The sequence below is a fragment of the Mus musculus genome, chromosome 8 (genome assembly GCF_000001635.26).
Source record: "Mus musculus strain C57BL/6J chromosome 8, GRCm38.p6 C57BL/6J".
In the NCBI taxonomy this organism is placed as follows: domain Eukaryota; kingdom Metazoa; phylum Chordata; class Mammalia; order Rodentia; family Muridae; genus Mus; species Mus musculus.
Window position 1 is genome coordinate 122,561,825 of NC_000074.6, and position 15,693 is coordinate 122,577,517.

The window sequence follows — 15,693 nt, forward strand, 5'->3', positions numbered from 1 at the left end:
TACACAGAGAAACCCTGTCTCGAAAAGCCAAAAACCAACCAAACAAACAAACCCAAAAAGTATATATACATATATACATGCCTAGATTATATATATTATCCAGGCAAGGTGGCAGCAAACACCTTTAATTCCAGCACTTAGAAGGCAGAGGTCAGGCAGACCTCTTGTGAGTTTGAGGCTAGCCTGGACGACATAGTGAGTTTCAAGATAGCAAAGGCCACATAGTGAGACTCTCTGTTAAAAATAATAAATAAGCTGAGTGTAGCAGTGCACGCCTTTAATCTCAGTATCTGGAGGCAGAGTCAGAGTCAGGTGGATCTCTGTGAGCTCATGCTAGCCTGGTCTACATAGTGAGTACTAGGATAGCCCAGGCTATGAAGAGAGACTGTGTCTCAAACAAACCAAATAATACATAAATATATGGCTTATTTTATTTTGAGAGACATTTGGGGGCATATCTGATATAACATAATTATTGCAAGTACTGCAACCTGGTGCTGGAGAGATGGCTCAGTGGTTATGAATACTGGCTGCTCTCTCAGGGGACTCGATTTTATTCCCAGCACCCAAATGGCAGCTCAAAACTATCTGTAATTACAGATCCAGGGGATCTGATGTCTTCTGGCCTCCATGGGCAATGTATGCATGTGACAGACAAACATGCAGGTAAAAGACCCATACAAAACAAAACAGGGGCTGGTGTCTTAGTTAGGGTTTTACTGCTGTGAACAGACACCATGACCAAGGCAACTCTTGGGTTTTTTTTGTTTTGTTTTGTTTTTCAGTTTGTTGAGACAGGGTTTCTCTGTGTAGCCCTGGCTGTCCTGGAACTCACTCTGTAGACCAGGCTGGCCTTGAACTCAGAAATCCACCTGCCTCTGCCTCCCAAGTGCTGGGATTAAAGGCATATGGTACCACTGCCTGGCTTTTGTTTGTTTGTTTGTTTGTTTGATTTTTGACCAAGGCAACTCTTTTTTTTTTATTTTTTAAGATTTATTTATTATTATATCTAAGTACACTGTAGCTGTCTTTAGATATACCAGAAGAGGGTGTCAGATCTCACTACGGATGGTTGTGAGCCACCATGTGGTTGCTGGGATTTGAACTCAGGACCTTCGGAAGAGCAGTCGGTGCTCTTAACCAGTGAGCCATCTCTCCAGCCCACAAGGCAACTCTTATAAGGGCAACATTTCATTGGGGCTGGCTTACAGGTTTCAGTCCATTATCATCAAGACAGGAACATGGCAGCATCCAGGAAGGCTTGATGCTGGAGGAGCTGAGAGTTCTATATCTTCATCTGAAGGCTGCTAGCAGAATACTGGCCTCTAGGCAGCTAGGACAAGGGTATTAAAGCTTATACCCACAAGGGCACACGTACTCCAACAAGGCCATACTTCCCAACAGTGCCACTGGTGGACTGAGCAGATACAAACCATCACAGCTGGAGCGATGTGGATAAGAGCACCAGCTCTCTTCTAGAGAATCAGGGTTCAATTCCCAGCACTCACAAGGCAGCTCATGACTGTAACTTCTCTTCCAGGGGTTCTGACATCCTCACACAGACACACATGCAGACAAAACACCAATGCACATATAAAAATAGAAACAGGCCAGGCGAGGTGGCGCACGCCTTTAATCCCAGCACTCGGGAGGCAGAGGCAGGCGGATTTCTTAGTTCGAGGCCAGCCTGGTCTACAAAGTGAGTTCCAGGACAGCCAGGGCTGTACAGAGAAACCCTGTCTTGAAAAACCAAAAAAAAAAAAAAAAAAAAAAAAAAAAAAGAAACAGAGGGGCTGGAGAGATGGCTCAGAGGTTAAGAGCAGTCACTGCTCTTCAGAAGGTCCTGAGTTCAAATCCCAGCAACCACATGGTGGTTCACAACTACCTGTAATGAGATCTGATGCCCTCTTCTGGTGCATCTGAAGACAGCTACAGTGTACATATAATAAATAAATAAATAAATAAATAAATAAATAAATAAATAGATCTTTTTAAAAAGTAAAGAAAAGAAAAAGAAACAGAACACAATTGAGAACAAAAGTTTGACAAAATTATTGCCACCTGATTCTTACTACTTTCTGTAATGTACAGCCTTGATTGATTTTTGTTTGTTTTGTTTGTTTTGTTTTTCCAAGACAGGGTTTCTCTGTACAGCCCTGGCTGTCCTGGAACTCACTTTGAAGACCAGGCTGGTCTCGAACTCAGAAATCTGCCTGCCTCTGCCTCCCGAGTGCTGGGATTAAAGGTGTGCCGCCACCACTGCCCCGACATGTACTAGCCTTGAAAACTTGAAACCACCCAGTTCGCAACACATTTCTATTGAACAGAGCAATGTTAGATGACTACATAAGAATAGGAACAGACGCGGGCAGTGGCAGCCTGCTCTGCAGAGTGAGTTCCAGGACAGCCAGGGCCACACAGAGAAACCCTGTCTTGAAAAACCAAAAAAAAAAAAAAAAGAAAGAAAGAAAGAAAGAAAAAGATTAGAAACTGTTACCTTGTCAGCTTGACAGAATGCAGAAACCCTCCCCCCTCCGAGGCAGCCCACTAGGCATGCCTTGAAAGAATAATCTTGATTACATTAATTAAAGTTAATTGGAAGACCTGCCCACTATGGGTAACACCATTCCCTTGGCAGGAGCTCCTAGACTCTGTAAGTGGAGAAAGCAAGCTGAACATTAACGTTCATTGCTTCATTGCTTCCTGTGCTTGACACTGGCTCTCATGTGACCAGCTCCCTCTCCATCCCCTGTTGCTGTGACTTCCTTGTTAGAACAGAATGAAACCTGAAACTGCGAGACAAATAACTTCTCTCCGGAGCTGCTTTTGCCGGGATATTTTATGACAGCAACAGAAAAGAAACTAAAAGCAGTGAGGGCAGAGTCAGCCTTCTCCCCACCTAATGCTTTCCCAACGCAGGAGAAGGCGTTTGTCATCCCTGTGATAAAACGAGGCTCTCGATTCTTCCTCTGAGGAGTCTCACAGCAACCTAGCTGGGGAGAAGGTTCCACAAGACATGACACCCCAGAACTGTCTCGAAGAATCTGAGTCTTGGAGGGAACGGAAACTGCTGGTGTCACGTGACATGTTGCGTGCCTTAGCGCCTTCCCCTTCCATCGTGCTCTATCCCGGCCCTAATGGATTCCAAGGTTGTCTGGCAGACAGGGAATCCATCCGAGTGCAGATCAATCTTGACTGAGACCCAGATGCTTTCATTGAAGGTGAGAGCTGCCTCTCTAGCCTTGGCCACAAACCTTGATTGAAAAGCCAAGACCACAAAGAGCTCCTCCGTGGCTGTGGCTGCCGGTGGCTGAGAGATCCTTAGTGGGCGGGTCCCACGAGCCTGTGTTCCAGCATCAGTTACTGTTTCCTGTCTGGGACAGGGACGGTGAGCAGCGCGTGGAGAGCTGGAAGTCGGAGTGAAGGTCCAGCTCCCTGGATAACCAGTTGTATGCCTGGAGTCTCAGCTTCTTCGCCTGGCTTGATCCAGAGAAGCCCTCTGAATGAAAGAGAGAAGCCATTCCAACCACAGGGATTTGGGCTCATCAGTTCAGCAAACCTGGATGGAAGCGGCACACTTTCAGTAAATGTACCTGAAGGCAGCGGAAGTGCTGCAGAGTCTCGGCTTCTTGTCGTTGTTTCTTAGGGATGATACCAGGATGCACCAGATGAGCAGAGCCTGCAAGCTAATTATTCTGTAACTGTATCGAGGTTGTAGCTTGGCAGAGAGGTCTCAGGGAACCAGGGTGGGTTCTAGGGAAGTCAGGCAAGGCCGGAACTTGGCTATCATCAACACTGAGGATCTATGGCGACCTTACCCATCCTCAGGTGATTAGAAAAATGGTGAAGGTGGGGGGTGAGGTGATGGTGAGGATGGAGATGAGGGTGAAGATGAGGATGCAGATGATGGTTACCTTTTTCACTGTTGTGGCAACAATGAAAACCCAACCCAACAAAAGCAATGTAACTGGTTTTAGAGTCACCATGGACAAGTACCTTTGGGTGTGTCTCTGAGGATGCTTCCAAAAAGCTTTAACTGAGGAGGGAAGACCCACTGTGTGTGTGTGTGTGTGTGTGTCACCTGTTGAATGAACTAAATTAAAAAAGCAAGCTGGGCACTAGCCCTCATCTCTCCTGACTGTGGTTCAGTGTGCCCTGCTGTTCCTGCCACCATGCTTAGGCTGCCATGATGAACCACACTATCAAACCATGTGCTAAAAGCTAAAAACCCCTTCCTTCCTCAAGTTGCTTTTATCACTCCTCATGTGGATTTTCTTTTCTTTTTCTTCCTTTCTTTCTTTCTTTCTTTCTTTCTTTAAACAAAACAGGTTCCTTGGACAGCCCCAATTACATAGTCTCAAAAACAACAACAACAACAAAAACCAAGACAGGGTCTCTCACTGTAGTCCTGGCTGACATGGAACTTTGTATTTACACCTGCTGGGATTAAAATCAAGAAGCAGAAAGATTTTTTTAAATTTTATTTATTTTCTGAGATACAGTTTTTCTGTGTAGCCCCTGGCTGTCCTGTAACTTAAACTCTGTAGACCAGGCTGGCTTCGAACTCAGAGAGCCACCTGCCTCTGCCTCTCAAGAGCTGAGATTAAAGGTTTGCCCAGGCCACTGCCTGGACTAGTTCAAAGTCATTTGACAGGGTTTCATGTATTCCCAGACCAGAGTAGAACTTGAGTCTCCTCCCTAAGCCTCTGAAGTGCTACAGTCACACGTGTGAGCTACCAGGTTTCCACACCTATGCCTTTTCTCCTTTTTTATTAATTTCAGTCAGGGAAATTAATTCCCAGCCCATGGAATAGTGGCATCCAAATTAGGGTGTGTCTTCCCACTTTAATTAGCCTCAACTAGAAAATCCCTCATGGGCATGCCCAGAGGCATGGGCCGCATTCCTCATGGCTGCAAATATCAAAGAAAGGGACTCTATTCCCAAACGCTCAAGCGGCTGTGTTAGGCTTGATGCCTCTGGAACTTCCTGTTTGCTTGCTGTCTTACATTATGGGGGATCACTAGTATACCAGAGCACTCTCTGATCCTAGAACATCGGATTAGCTCAGCCATGTGTCACTTATCTAATCAGCTTCGATCAGGAGGCAGCTGGCTTTGTCTTGTCACTGGGCCAAACCAAGAATTCCCGCAGGGTTCCAAGGCTGTGCCCTCCCAAAGGCCAACTTGGCAGGGATGTAGAATGGTTACTATGGCTGGCCATGAGGCTCCAGGGTGTAGTACACTCAGGAGGTAGGAGCAACCAAGTCTCCAAACTTCTAAATCTTGGTCCTTTACTTCACAGCTGCAGATGCAGTTTAGCCTGATGCGCTGGACTGTGCATGATCCCACTTCCTGAGAAATCTCCTTCGGTGCAGCGTGTGCTTACAGCTGCTATCCAGGTTTCCCAGTTCCTGCTTCTCCACTGTCCCCTCACCCTCATGAGAGCCACCTTTGCCCAAAATGATCATACTGTCTGCATGGCCACTTCCTCCAGGAGTTGGGAGCATTGGGTGGGTGACTGCCATCTGATGAGGAAAGCAGACCTGCGTGGCCTCTCTGAATTTTCCCATGCTTCTAGGCCGCTTCCTGCCAAGGCGTAACTCCAACCTCTGCAGTCCTTAGCCCGGATGTGGCTAGGAAAATGAGATGCTTTTGGAGCCGGTTCGGCGGCATGAGTCGTCCTGGGTACTCATCTCGCTCATGGGACCGGACACTCAGCAGTTGCGTGTGACTCAGACCCAGCTACTTGGCTAGCCTTGGAGACCGGGCTAGTATTTTGTAAATGGGAACAACAGGAGCAGAAGTGTCTCCTTTCACGTGATTGCCTCTTTGCTGGGCCAAGAGCTGTCAGGGCCGCAGCCGCCGCTGTCCACACCGCGCGCCAAGTGGCTTTGAGAACCTTACGCACCACAGCCCCGCAGCCCGCGGAAACCACGCGGATCGCGGATGTACTACGCTGCACGCCAGCGCGCCAGCGCACAGGAGTCAAATAGTCTCCTGCCCCCAACCCTCCAGCCCCGGCCGCTCCCATTCTCGGTCCTCAATCCAAAGCTGCCGCGGGGGTGGTGGCCCGGCATGGCGCATGCGTCTCTTGGTGCCTACTAGCGCGCATGCCCCGGAGCGCGCACATTTCCCCCCTCCCAGAACTGTGCGTGGTGGTACGGCCTGGGCGGGGCGAGGCTGAAGCCGCGAAAGTTGCGCGGAATCCGCGGGAACTACCTTTTTGGCGCCATGGCGCAAAGTCGTGTTACCGATTTCTATGCGTGCCGTCGCCCTGGCCTTACGACTCCGCGGGCCAAGTCGATCTGTCTCACCCCGAGCCCTGGTGGCCTCGTGGCTCCTGCGTTCACCCGGAGCAGCAGCCGCAAGCGCGCCCGGCCCCCAGCCGAACCCGGGAGTGACCAGCCCGCGCCGCTCGCGCGCCGGAGGTTACGGCTGCCTGGATTGGTAAGGAGCGCGCGGGAGTCCCCCCAGAGGACCCTTGGTTAGGACAAGAGAACCAGGTTCTCGGGCGCCGAGGCAGAGGACTGGAGGAATAGAGTCGCGAGCAGGCTGGGCGCTTTTTCCTCTCCCCAGGGCATTGCTGACGTAGGCAGAGGGTACCTGGGCTTCCGGGGAGGCCGCAGCTGGCGGGGGTGAATTGTGGTGGTGTGGGGGTTATGCAAAGAATTGAGGGCTGGAGAGATGGCTCAGCGGTTAAGAGCACTGACTGCTCTTCCGAAGGTCCTGAGTTCAAATCCCAGCAACCACATGGTGGCTCACAGCCATCTGTAGTGAGATCTGATGCCCTCTTCTAGGGTGTCTGAAGACAGCTACCGTGTACTTACATATAATAATAAATAAATCTTTAAGTAGGAGTGAGCAGGGCCAAGCTGAAGTGAGAGAGGTCAACCAGAGCAAACAGAGATCCTAAATTCAAATTCCCAGCAACCACATGACAGCTCACAACCATCAATACAGCTACAGTGTATTCATATACATATAAATAAACAAATAAACCTTTAAAAAAAAAAGAATTGAGCTGGAGTTCCTGAAATGGAGAGAGGGCCCTGGAGGGCCAGGCCTGCGAGCTGCTTCAAGACTGGACAGACCAGGTGGATCTTTCCTAACTGCTTCATCAAGCATCTCCATAGACAGGCACCCCCTAGCGCCTGACTCCTGCCCTCCGAGTCGAGTGAACTGATACCCTAGTTCTGGCTCAGCAGGGAGCAGGTACCCCTTCCCACCCCCAGTTTATTGTTCTGTGCCTTCTTAATCGCCAGGACTCCTGCCCCAGTTCTCTGCCTGAGCCCAGTTCCCCAGCTGAGCCCAGCCCTCCAGCTGACCCTAGCCCTCCAGCTGACCCTGGCTCCCCCGTTTGCCCATCCCCCGTCAAGCGAACAAAGAGTACAACTGTTTATGTTGGTCAACAGCCGGGCAAGGTAAGAAGGCTGGACTGAGGGTGGGCTGTGGGCAGGGGCATGCGGAATTTGCAGAACTGACAGTGCCTATGTCCCCAGATCCCCTCAGAGGACTCCGTCTCTGAGCTCCAGTCCTGCCTGAGGCGGGCACGGAAGTTGGGAGCCCAGGCACGGGCCCTGAGAGCCCGAGTCCAAGAGAATGCTGTGGAGCCTAGTACCCCAGATGCCAAGGTGCCCACAGAGCAACCATGGTGAGTCCTAGTGGGGCCACAAGGTTAAGGCGAGGACAGACCTTTGGGAGGCGCTGTGGGGTCTGAGTGGGTGGATGGCCTAAACCGTACCTCAGTCTCCTCCCTACCACTATGCCCTTGTCCCTCACTTGAAAAGGACATTGTCAACTCCTCCTGCACGTGGCTTGTTCTAAGTACTGTGAACCCCTGTGCCTGTCTGTGACTGTCTGCCTCTCCAAGCTGAGGGTGCAGAGCTAGTGTGTGGAGCAGGTTTCTCATCTCTTTCTGATGCTGCCCTCAGGTAGCATTAGATCTGTGGGGACTTTGCAAATGGGTAGTTTTGGGGTTCTGGGTCACAGTGTCCTCTCCTACCCTGTGGTCTGGTGGTGGTGGTGGTGGGGTCAAACCGTGTGGTTTGATAGTCTAATGGGAATGCCTCTCTTTGACAGTGTCGAGAAAGCTCCTGCCTACCAGCGCTTCCATGCTCTGGCTCAGCCTGGTCTCCCAGGCCTTGTCCTACCCTACAAGTATCAGGTGCTAGTTGAGATGTTCCGCAGCATGGACACCATTGTGAGCATGCTCCACAATCGCTCTGAGACTGTGACCTTTGCCAAAGTCAAGCAAGGTGTTCAGGAGATGATGCGCAAGTGAGTGGTGTGGGGGAGGGGACCTAGCTGCCCCCAGTGTCTGTCCGGTGCCCGCCTGCCTGGTCCCTCTCATTCTGCCCTCTCTCCCATAGGCGCTTTGAAGAGCGCAATGTGGGCCAGATCAAAACCGTGTATCCCACGTCGTATCGCTTCCGCCAGGAGTGCAATGTCCCCACCTTCAAGGACAGCATCAAGAGATCTGATTACCAGCTCACCATCGAGCCCTTGCTGGGCCAGGGTGAGTCTTTGGCGAGGCCCTGGGCCTTCTCGATCCTCTTGGACTTGCGGCTGGGCAGTTGGACGGGTTGGGGCTCACCACAGGTGGTCTTTGGCTTACAGAGGCTGGCGGTGCCACCCAGCTCACAGCCACGTGCCTCCTGCAGCGCCGGCAAGTCTTCCGGCAGAACCTGGTGGAACGTGTCAAGGAACAGCACAAGGTGAGGGCCTGGGTTTCTGGAGGCTCAAGCAGGCTCAGTCCCTGCTCCGAGTGGACAGTGGCCTTAATCACTCTGCTCTCTATGTAGCTGCTTTTCTGGCCTCAAATGTGAAGAAAGGTTCCTCTGAGTCCCTGCCTTAGTGAGGGGTTTGCTGCTGGGAGCAGGTACCATGACCAAGGCAACTCTTACAGGGACGACATTTAATTGGGGTTGGCTCGCAGGTTCAGAGGTTCAGTCCATTATCATCGAGGTGGGAGCATGGCAGCATCCAGGCAGGCATGATGCAGGAGGAGCTGAGAGTTCTACATCTTCATCTGAAGGCCACTAGCAGAATACTGGTTGCCAGGCAGCTAGGATAAAGGTCTTAAAGCCCACGTCCATAGTGACAAACCTACCCCAACAAGGCCACTCCCTGGGCCGAGCATCACAGTCCCTTGCTATAGTTTTCTTTAAATGTAAGAAGGGCTGATACCTACCCTATAGGCTGGAGCTGGGGCAGAGCTGCCTGGAACCCCAAAACTGGGGAGTTCAGGATTACGTCAAGATCCCGAGAGGACGTTTGTATTCTTTAGTCAACCATGGCCATGTGCTAGAAACATGCCTCTCTTCATATTATCCCTGGTCGTGTCTAGGCACAGAACAGCTAAGTTGGTGTTCTGGTTGGAAATACTGAAATGAGTATTTCAACCTTCTTTCCTCCAGGTCTTCCTGGCTTCACTGAACCCCCCCATGGCGGTGCCGGACGACCAGCTGACCCGCTGGCATCCGCGCTTCAATGTGGACGAGGTGCCTGACATTGAGCCAGCTGAACTGCCCCAGCCTCCTGTCACAGAGAAGCTCACCACTGCCCAGGAAGTGCTGGCCCGTGCCCGGAGCTTGATGACACCCAAGGTGAGGCTCTCTGACTTGTAACTTCATTCCTTTCTCCTCAGGGAGTATGGCTGCCTGGCCCTGGAGGGCGGAGGTAACAGCTGAGTGCCTTCAGGTTACCAGATACTTCCTCAGCTGAGGGCACAAAGAAGGTGTGCTTTGTACGCACACGTGCGGCTCATCGGGCTGTGTGTATATGCTCTGGTGGGGCTATGCAAAGAGCAGCCTTCACGAGGTTGGGGATTTTATGAATCTTTTGTGACCTCTGACCTGTGCCTACCCTGCAGATGGAGAAGGCCCTGAGCAACCTGGCCCTGCGCTCGGCTGAGCCCGGTAGCCCTGGGACCTCTACTCCACCACTCCCGGCCACTCCGCCAGCCACCCCACCTGCTGCCTCTCCGAGCGCCCTGAAGGGTGTGTCCCAAGCACTGCTAGAGCGGGTGAGTCCTGGGTCTCGGGTAGGGTGGACTTGGTGACAGGAGTGGGCTTTCCTTGTTGACCATTGGCTGCTGACCCATCCCCATGCAGATAAGGGCCAAGGAGGTCCAGAAGCAGCTGGCAAGGATGACACGGTGCCCCGAGCAGGAGCTTCGCCTGCAGCGGTTAGAGCGTCTGCCAGAGCTGGCCCGCGTGCTGCGCAATGTCTTCGTGTCTGAGCGGAAGCCGGCACTCACTATGGAGGTGGTCTGTGCAAGGATGGTGGACAGTTGCCAAACTGCTCTGAGTCCAGGTTTGTGCAAAGCAAAACAAGGGTGAGAGGGTGGGCATGGTCATGCTCACTGTGTTCTTGGCAAGGAGCTAGGTCTATTTCTGACCAGGGACAGTTTGTCTGCCATGGTCTTGGGGACCCCCAATTCTGCCACTTATAGGCCTGCTCACCAGGCTCGGAGCACGGGTGTCTTTGCCTCTTTGCTGTTCGTTCTCCTGGTGCTTGAGCACGGTGTCCCCCATGGCTCTTGGCTCTGCTTGGATCCACTGTACATAGCAGTGGATAAGCCTTGACAAAGGCCTATTAATGGGATGTCGGGCACCTGGGTGCGTGAGAGCAAACCATCTAGGCTTACACCCACAATCCACCTGTGCAGGGGAGATGGAGAAACATCTGGTGCTCCTGGCAGAGTTGCTGCCGGACTGGCTCAGCCTGCATCGCATCCGCACGGATACCTACGTCAAGCTGGACAAGGCTGTTGACCTGGCTGGCCTCACTGCGAGGCTGGCCCACCACGTCCACGCCGAGGGGCTGTGACTTTGAGCTCCTTGCCTGTTTCTTTCATCAGTACACGACGCACTTACGCCTTTAAGCCTCGCCAGTGTGGGCAGCTATCGTTGCCCATGGATCTCATAAAGTGCTGGCATTAAGTTGCTTCCTGAGGCTTTGGGGCATCCCAGACTCAGCTCTAGGGGAAGTAGACTCTGAAGAGTAGGGTATGTTGGATGGCCATTGCACAAACTACTCAAGCATTAGGTATGGTCAAGACCCAAGATCAAGGTCCAGGTGGAAGCCTAGGCTGGCATAGCCTTGCTTCCCCATGAGACTTAAGAATCACACAGACCTTGGACTTTCCTGATTTCACGGGACGCTGCTCTGAGAGTGAAATTGGGCCTTCTGTAAATATGTGAAGTGTGGTTTCTTTTCAAACCTTATATGGCCCTGCATGTGACTGCTAGTTTTGGCTTTTAATAAAGTCATGTAAGATTTAAATAAAATACTACTGAGATGAAGCTGAACCTGTCACCGTAAAATCTCTTTAAATGCTGTTGTGTGATGTGGGGCAATGGGCTATGGACAGACATCCTGGTCCTGGTGGGTGGTAATTTTCACATGGACATGGACAGAAGGCGTTCCATCATGTCTCCTGGACCCCTGGCTCCTGTCGAAGTTACAGCCCCCACAGGAGAGGCATGTGGCTTTTAGTCATGTAGCCAATGTCACAAGCTTCTGGCATTCTGGCTAGACTCCTTCCCACAGTTACCTAGCAACAGCAAGATGGCAAAGCCCACTATAAGGGGCTGTTTGGCCCCTCCTCGCTCTCTTAAGCTCTCTGGCTTTTTTTTCTCTTTCCCTTCCCCCCTCTCTCCACGTGGCCATGGCCTGTCCTTCTACCTTCTCTTTCTCCTTGCCTTTCTACAATAAAGCTCTAAAACCATAGACTGTCTCTGATCATGAAGGCCCACCGTGTTTGAATGATGATCGGATAGGCTTTCTCCTAATGAGCCACTTTTAACCTGCCAGAAGGCCTTCCTACGCTGCAGCCATGGACCAGACTAAGGACTCCACCCAGCACCCCTCCCTTCCCCGCCCTCTCTTCCCTTCTGCCCGGGTCCCCTATTATGTTCTCAGCTCCTCCACCATATCCAGTGTGGGGTGCCGGAGACTGGCTTAACACAGCCAGATGCTCACACGGGGCAGTGTGAAAAGTATCCACCCTCCTGGAGCACCAGAACTCTGGTGGGACGCAGGCTCTCTCCCATCCCCCTCTTTCCCCAACACCCACGGCCCCAGAATGTGATTTTTTTTTTTTTTTGAGACAGGGTTTCTCTGTAGAACTGGTTGTCCTGGAACTCATTCTGTAGATCAGAAATCCGCCTGCCTCTGCCTCCCAAGTGCTGGGATCAAAGGTGTGTGCCACCATGCCTGGCTTGATATATATTTTTTAAATTTTTATTTTTTCTAAAAGCTCTGGCTCTCCTTGGAACTATATAGGCCAGGTTGGCCTTGAATTTTAAGCAGCCTGCCTACCTTCAAGGCACTAGGATTAAAGGTCTATACACCATGCCCTGCAACAAAATAGCTTTTTTGAGATAGTGACTGTGAACTGGGTGTTGCGGTGCGTACTTTTGATCCCAGCACTCAAGAAGCAGAGGCAGTGGACCTCTTAAGTTTGAGGCCAGCCTGGGCTACAAATCAAGTCCAGAATAGCCAGGGCTGGTTATATTAAGAAACCCCATCTCGACAAACAACAGAAAAAAATATAGTGGCTGTGGGTCACTGCTTTCATCCTCGTCCATCCTAATGGAATAACAGCCTAGAACAGTGAAGCAATAAACCTGTTTATGTAGTCAGCTGCCTCAGAGACTGACAGAGATAACATCTGCTTCCCTAGTAGGGGTTGTGGCTTCAATACAAAGCTGAGCCTATGGGTTCCCACCTGAGCCCCCTTGTCCCTGTAGTGTCACTCTGGAGGCCCTGGAATGTGACCCATGCAACAAACTGAGGAGAAGCAGCATGCATATCAAAACGGTTTATTGATCTCCAGTAGCACAGCTCTGCTATGCTCCAGGGTGTGTGGCACGTGTACAAAGTACAAGGATCCAGGGGTCCACAGGCACGGCGGATCAGCTGACCAAAGGAATGAGTGATAACACTCACAAAAGGGCGGCCGGTAGCTCACAAAGGTCACTTAGGCGCCTGGGCTGAGCCACCAAGCAGTTCCTGGTGCTGCTGGGAGCAGGGGTGTGACCATCTAGCCAGCTCCTCAGTCATACTGGAGGAGAGAGAAGAATGGTATAGGTCCTAGCCTCTCCCTGCCCTTCAGCGAGGTCAGCTCCACCAGGCTCACACACTCCACCACTTCAGCCCGGAGCTGGTGCAGCAGGTCACAGGCCGCAAACATGGTTCCTGGGGGGAAGGGACAGAGAAAGAGGAGGTGTTCAAGCTCTTTGCTTAGTCAGCACCCAGGACAGGGTCTGGCCCTTTGAAGTCTGTTTGTCTTGGGTTGGTTCTTTACCTCCTGTGGCCAGGAGGTCATCCACAATGACCACTCTCTGCCCGGGTTCCAAGGCATCTTTCTGGATTTCCAGCTCAGCCTGCAGACAGGAAGTAGTGTAAGACAGAGTCTAGGCGCGAACAAGTGGCCACCTCCCTAGCCTCGAGCGTTTCTGGGTGGTGTAAACCTGACCCAATGTCTCAACCTCTCTGAGCACCCACATTTACTCCTAGACACTGGTAGCCGTGATAAGACCCTGCCCTTCCTCTACACACAGCTCGCTTACCTTCCCATACTCCAGAGAATAGGAGGCTGACACAGTGGGGCCCGGCAGCTTCCCCTGTTTCCGGATGAGCACACAGCCCACGCCCAGCTCCTGAGCTAGGGAAGGGCCAAACAGGAAGCCCCTGGAGTCTAGACCTGTTAGGGTAAGGAGGGAAGGTTGTGGGATGGAGCTGAGGGGCATGGGAATCTAGAGGCCAAGTATGGGCGAGGTCAACACTTGCTAGGAACACTAGGTCTTGCTGACTACGGCTAGAAGAACGTTGATGGCTACTGGGTAGCCATCAACTCATCATCTCAGCCTTGGGGATCCTACCTGCCTTCTGAACAGCTCAGGGCCACCTATGGTGGCTCTTGCCACCTTTCAAATGCAGCATCTAGCTGTCGTGGGAAGGATACATACATGCCCTAATTTCTGGAGCATGGCCAGGGGTACCAATAGGAAGTGAAGTGGGCAAAAGTCTGTGGTCCCTGAGCACTTACCAGGGCCACTCTGTTCTCTGGGGTGCCCACCCTCCCTCTGGACACTCCTGGTGGACATTCAGCTGTCCTAGGGTGTTTCTGAAGCTCAGGCATGGAGCCAGGTAGACAGCAGTTGTTTAACACAAGCTTGTGTGAGGGAACAAGAGAAAGATGCCCCGGTGTAGTCCTGGGGAGAAACAGCCCCTGAAGCTACCAGGCTTGAGGTCTGCCCAGGCACGCCACGCCCAACCAAGGTTACCTAATTTTTAGTATCTAGTTCATCCCAGAGGCTACCCCTAAGCAAGGATGTCCGTCATCTGGAGGTTCCAGGGTCTCCCAGCCTGCTGTCAGGATGCTGGCCAGCTTTGTGCCCTAAAAGAGGGAGGCCTGGTTCTGGACACAAGGACAGAGCAGAGTTCGTCTCTAGGAACAAGCACCGAGGGCAGATGCCTTAGGGTACCTAGCAGGGAAGGGAGACTCCTACATAGTTCATCCAGGGTGAACAAGCGTCCAAGGCAGTGAGGAACCAAGGAGGAAGTGTCAGAGGTTGAAGAAAGAATGGATGGGTGTGGGGCAGACTGTGGGTGACACGAGGGGGAAAGGGGATAGGGGCTAGGACCGTGGGGGACGAGCACGGCCTAGCAAGGCCACTCGCCTGCGATGTAGTCGATCTTGCCGCTGTGCGTGGACTTCAGGTGACTGGCCAAGAGGCGGATGGAAGCTCGGAAGGAGTCCGGGTCTTTCAAGAGGGGCGAGATATCCCTGGGAACAAGGACAGGAGAGTGACCCGCGTGTGGCCGGGCAGAGGCCCCGCAAGATCCCCGAGGCTGCCTACGCGCCTGCGCCGGGGGATGAGCGTACAGCGCCAACGCCTCGCCGGCTCGTGACCGCACCTGAACAGCACGCCCGGGATTGGGAAGTCGGGGAAGCTGCGGATGCGCCGCGCCACCAGTTTCAACTCAGGTTCCGACATGGCCGCGTGCGTGTAGGAGGCAGGGAGGAGGTAGGTATCAGCACGCTAAACTCACGTCAATCCCGGGGGGAACAAGGGCGGAGCGTCCTCGATGGGCGGGGCTTCTGGGTGCGGGTTGGTCTAGCACGAGGGGCGGGACAGGCTGAGAGGCGGGGCCTCTGCGAGGTGTGTGTGGGGCCTGAGTCAGGGGTTAGATTTCTTGAGCTGCCTAAACACAAGCATCCCTACCTCAAAGATATATGGGTGGAAAGGGGATGTGCGATGTCCATCCTTTTTTGGTTTTGCCCCACACACGCTTTTTCAGTCCTGCTTTTCCAGGGGCTAGTCTTCTGGACCTGGGGGAGCAGGGACGGGTCTTGCCCAGGTCCGCTGGAGTGGTTTGGCCTTGCGTTCCTTCCCTCGCGCATAGTACAAGGGGCCTGAGATTCAGCCCCTGCTTTCCTGGAATTAGCCCGGAAGGGAGCTGATGGATAGTCTTAGGTCCAGAGGTGGGAGTGCACTGTGTGTGGGCTAGAGCGCAGGGGAAAGCAGGGTAGCAGGGCGGGTAAGGAATGCCTTCTCTGAGACCACAGACACTCCTGTGCATTGCAACAGAATGTGCCCTCCTCGTTTTGGGGTGGGGACCAGAAGGTCCTGATAGCCAGAGACAGAACTGGGGTTCTACCTTCCCAGCACAGTACCTGGG

The 15,693-nt window shown here is 52.4% G+C and overlaps 2 protein-coding genes across 2 annotated transcripts; one reads left to right on the top strand and one right to left on the bottom strand.

The window, feature by feature from the left end:
- Positions 1–6,190: 6,190 nt before the first annotated feature.
- On the top strand, positions 6,191–11,306 carry Cdt1 (chromatin licensing and DNA replication factor 1). Its single transcript, NM_026014.3, has 10 exons — positions 6,191–6,447; positions 7,263–7,421; positions 7,500–7,651; positions 8,080–8,277; positions 8,370–8,515; positions 8,617–8,714; positions 9,417–9,605; positions 9,872–10,024; positions 10,113–10,314; positions 10,670–11,306. The coding sequence occupies exons 1-10, from the start codon at positions 6,232–6,234 to the stop codon at positions 10,828–10,830; spliced, it is 1,674 nt and encodes a 557-aa protein (NP_080290.3). The 5' UTR covers positions 6,191–6,231; the 3' UTR covers positions 10,831–11,306.
- Positions 11,307–12,812: 1,506 nt separating this feature from the next.
- Aprt (adenine phosphoribosyl transferase) lies at positions 12,813–15,083 on the bottom strand. Its single transcript, NM_009698.2, has 5 exons — positions 14,929–15,083; positions 14,691–14,797; positions 13,578–13,711; positions 13,313–13,391; positions 12,813–13,203 (listed from the first exon to the last, which is right to left on the bottom strand). Exons 1-5 carry the CDS (start codon positions 15,006–15,008, stop codon positions 13,061–13,063), a joined length of 543 nt encoding a protein of 180 aa, NP_033828.2. The 5' UTR covers positions 15,009–15,083; the 3' UTR covers positions 12,813–13,060.
- Positions 15,084–15,693: the final 610 nt, after the last annotated feature.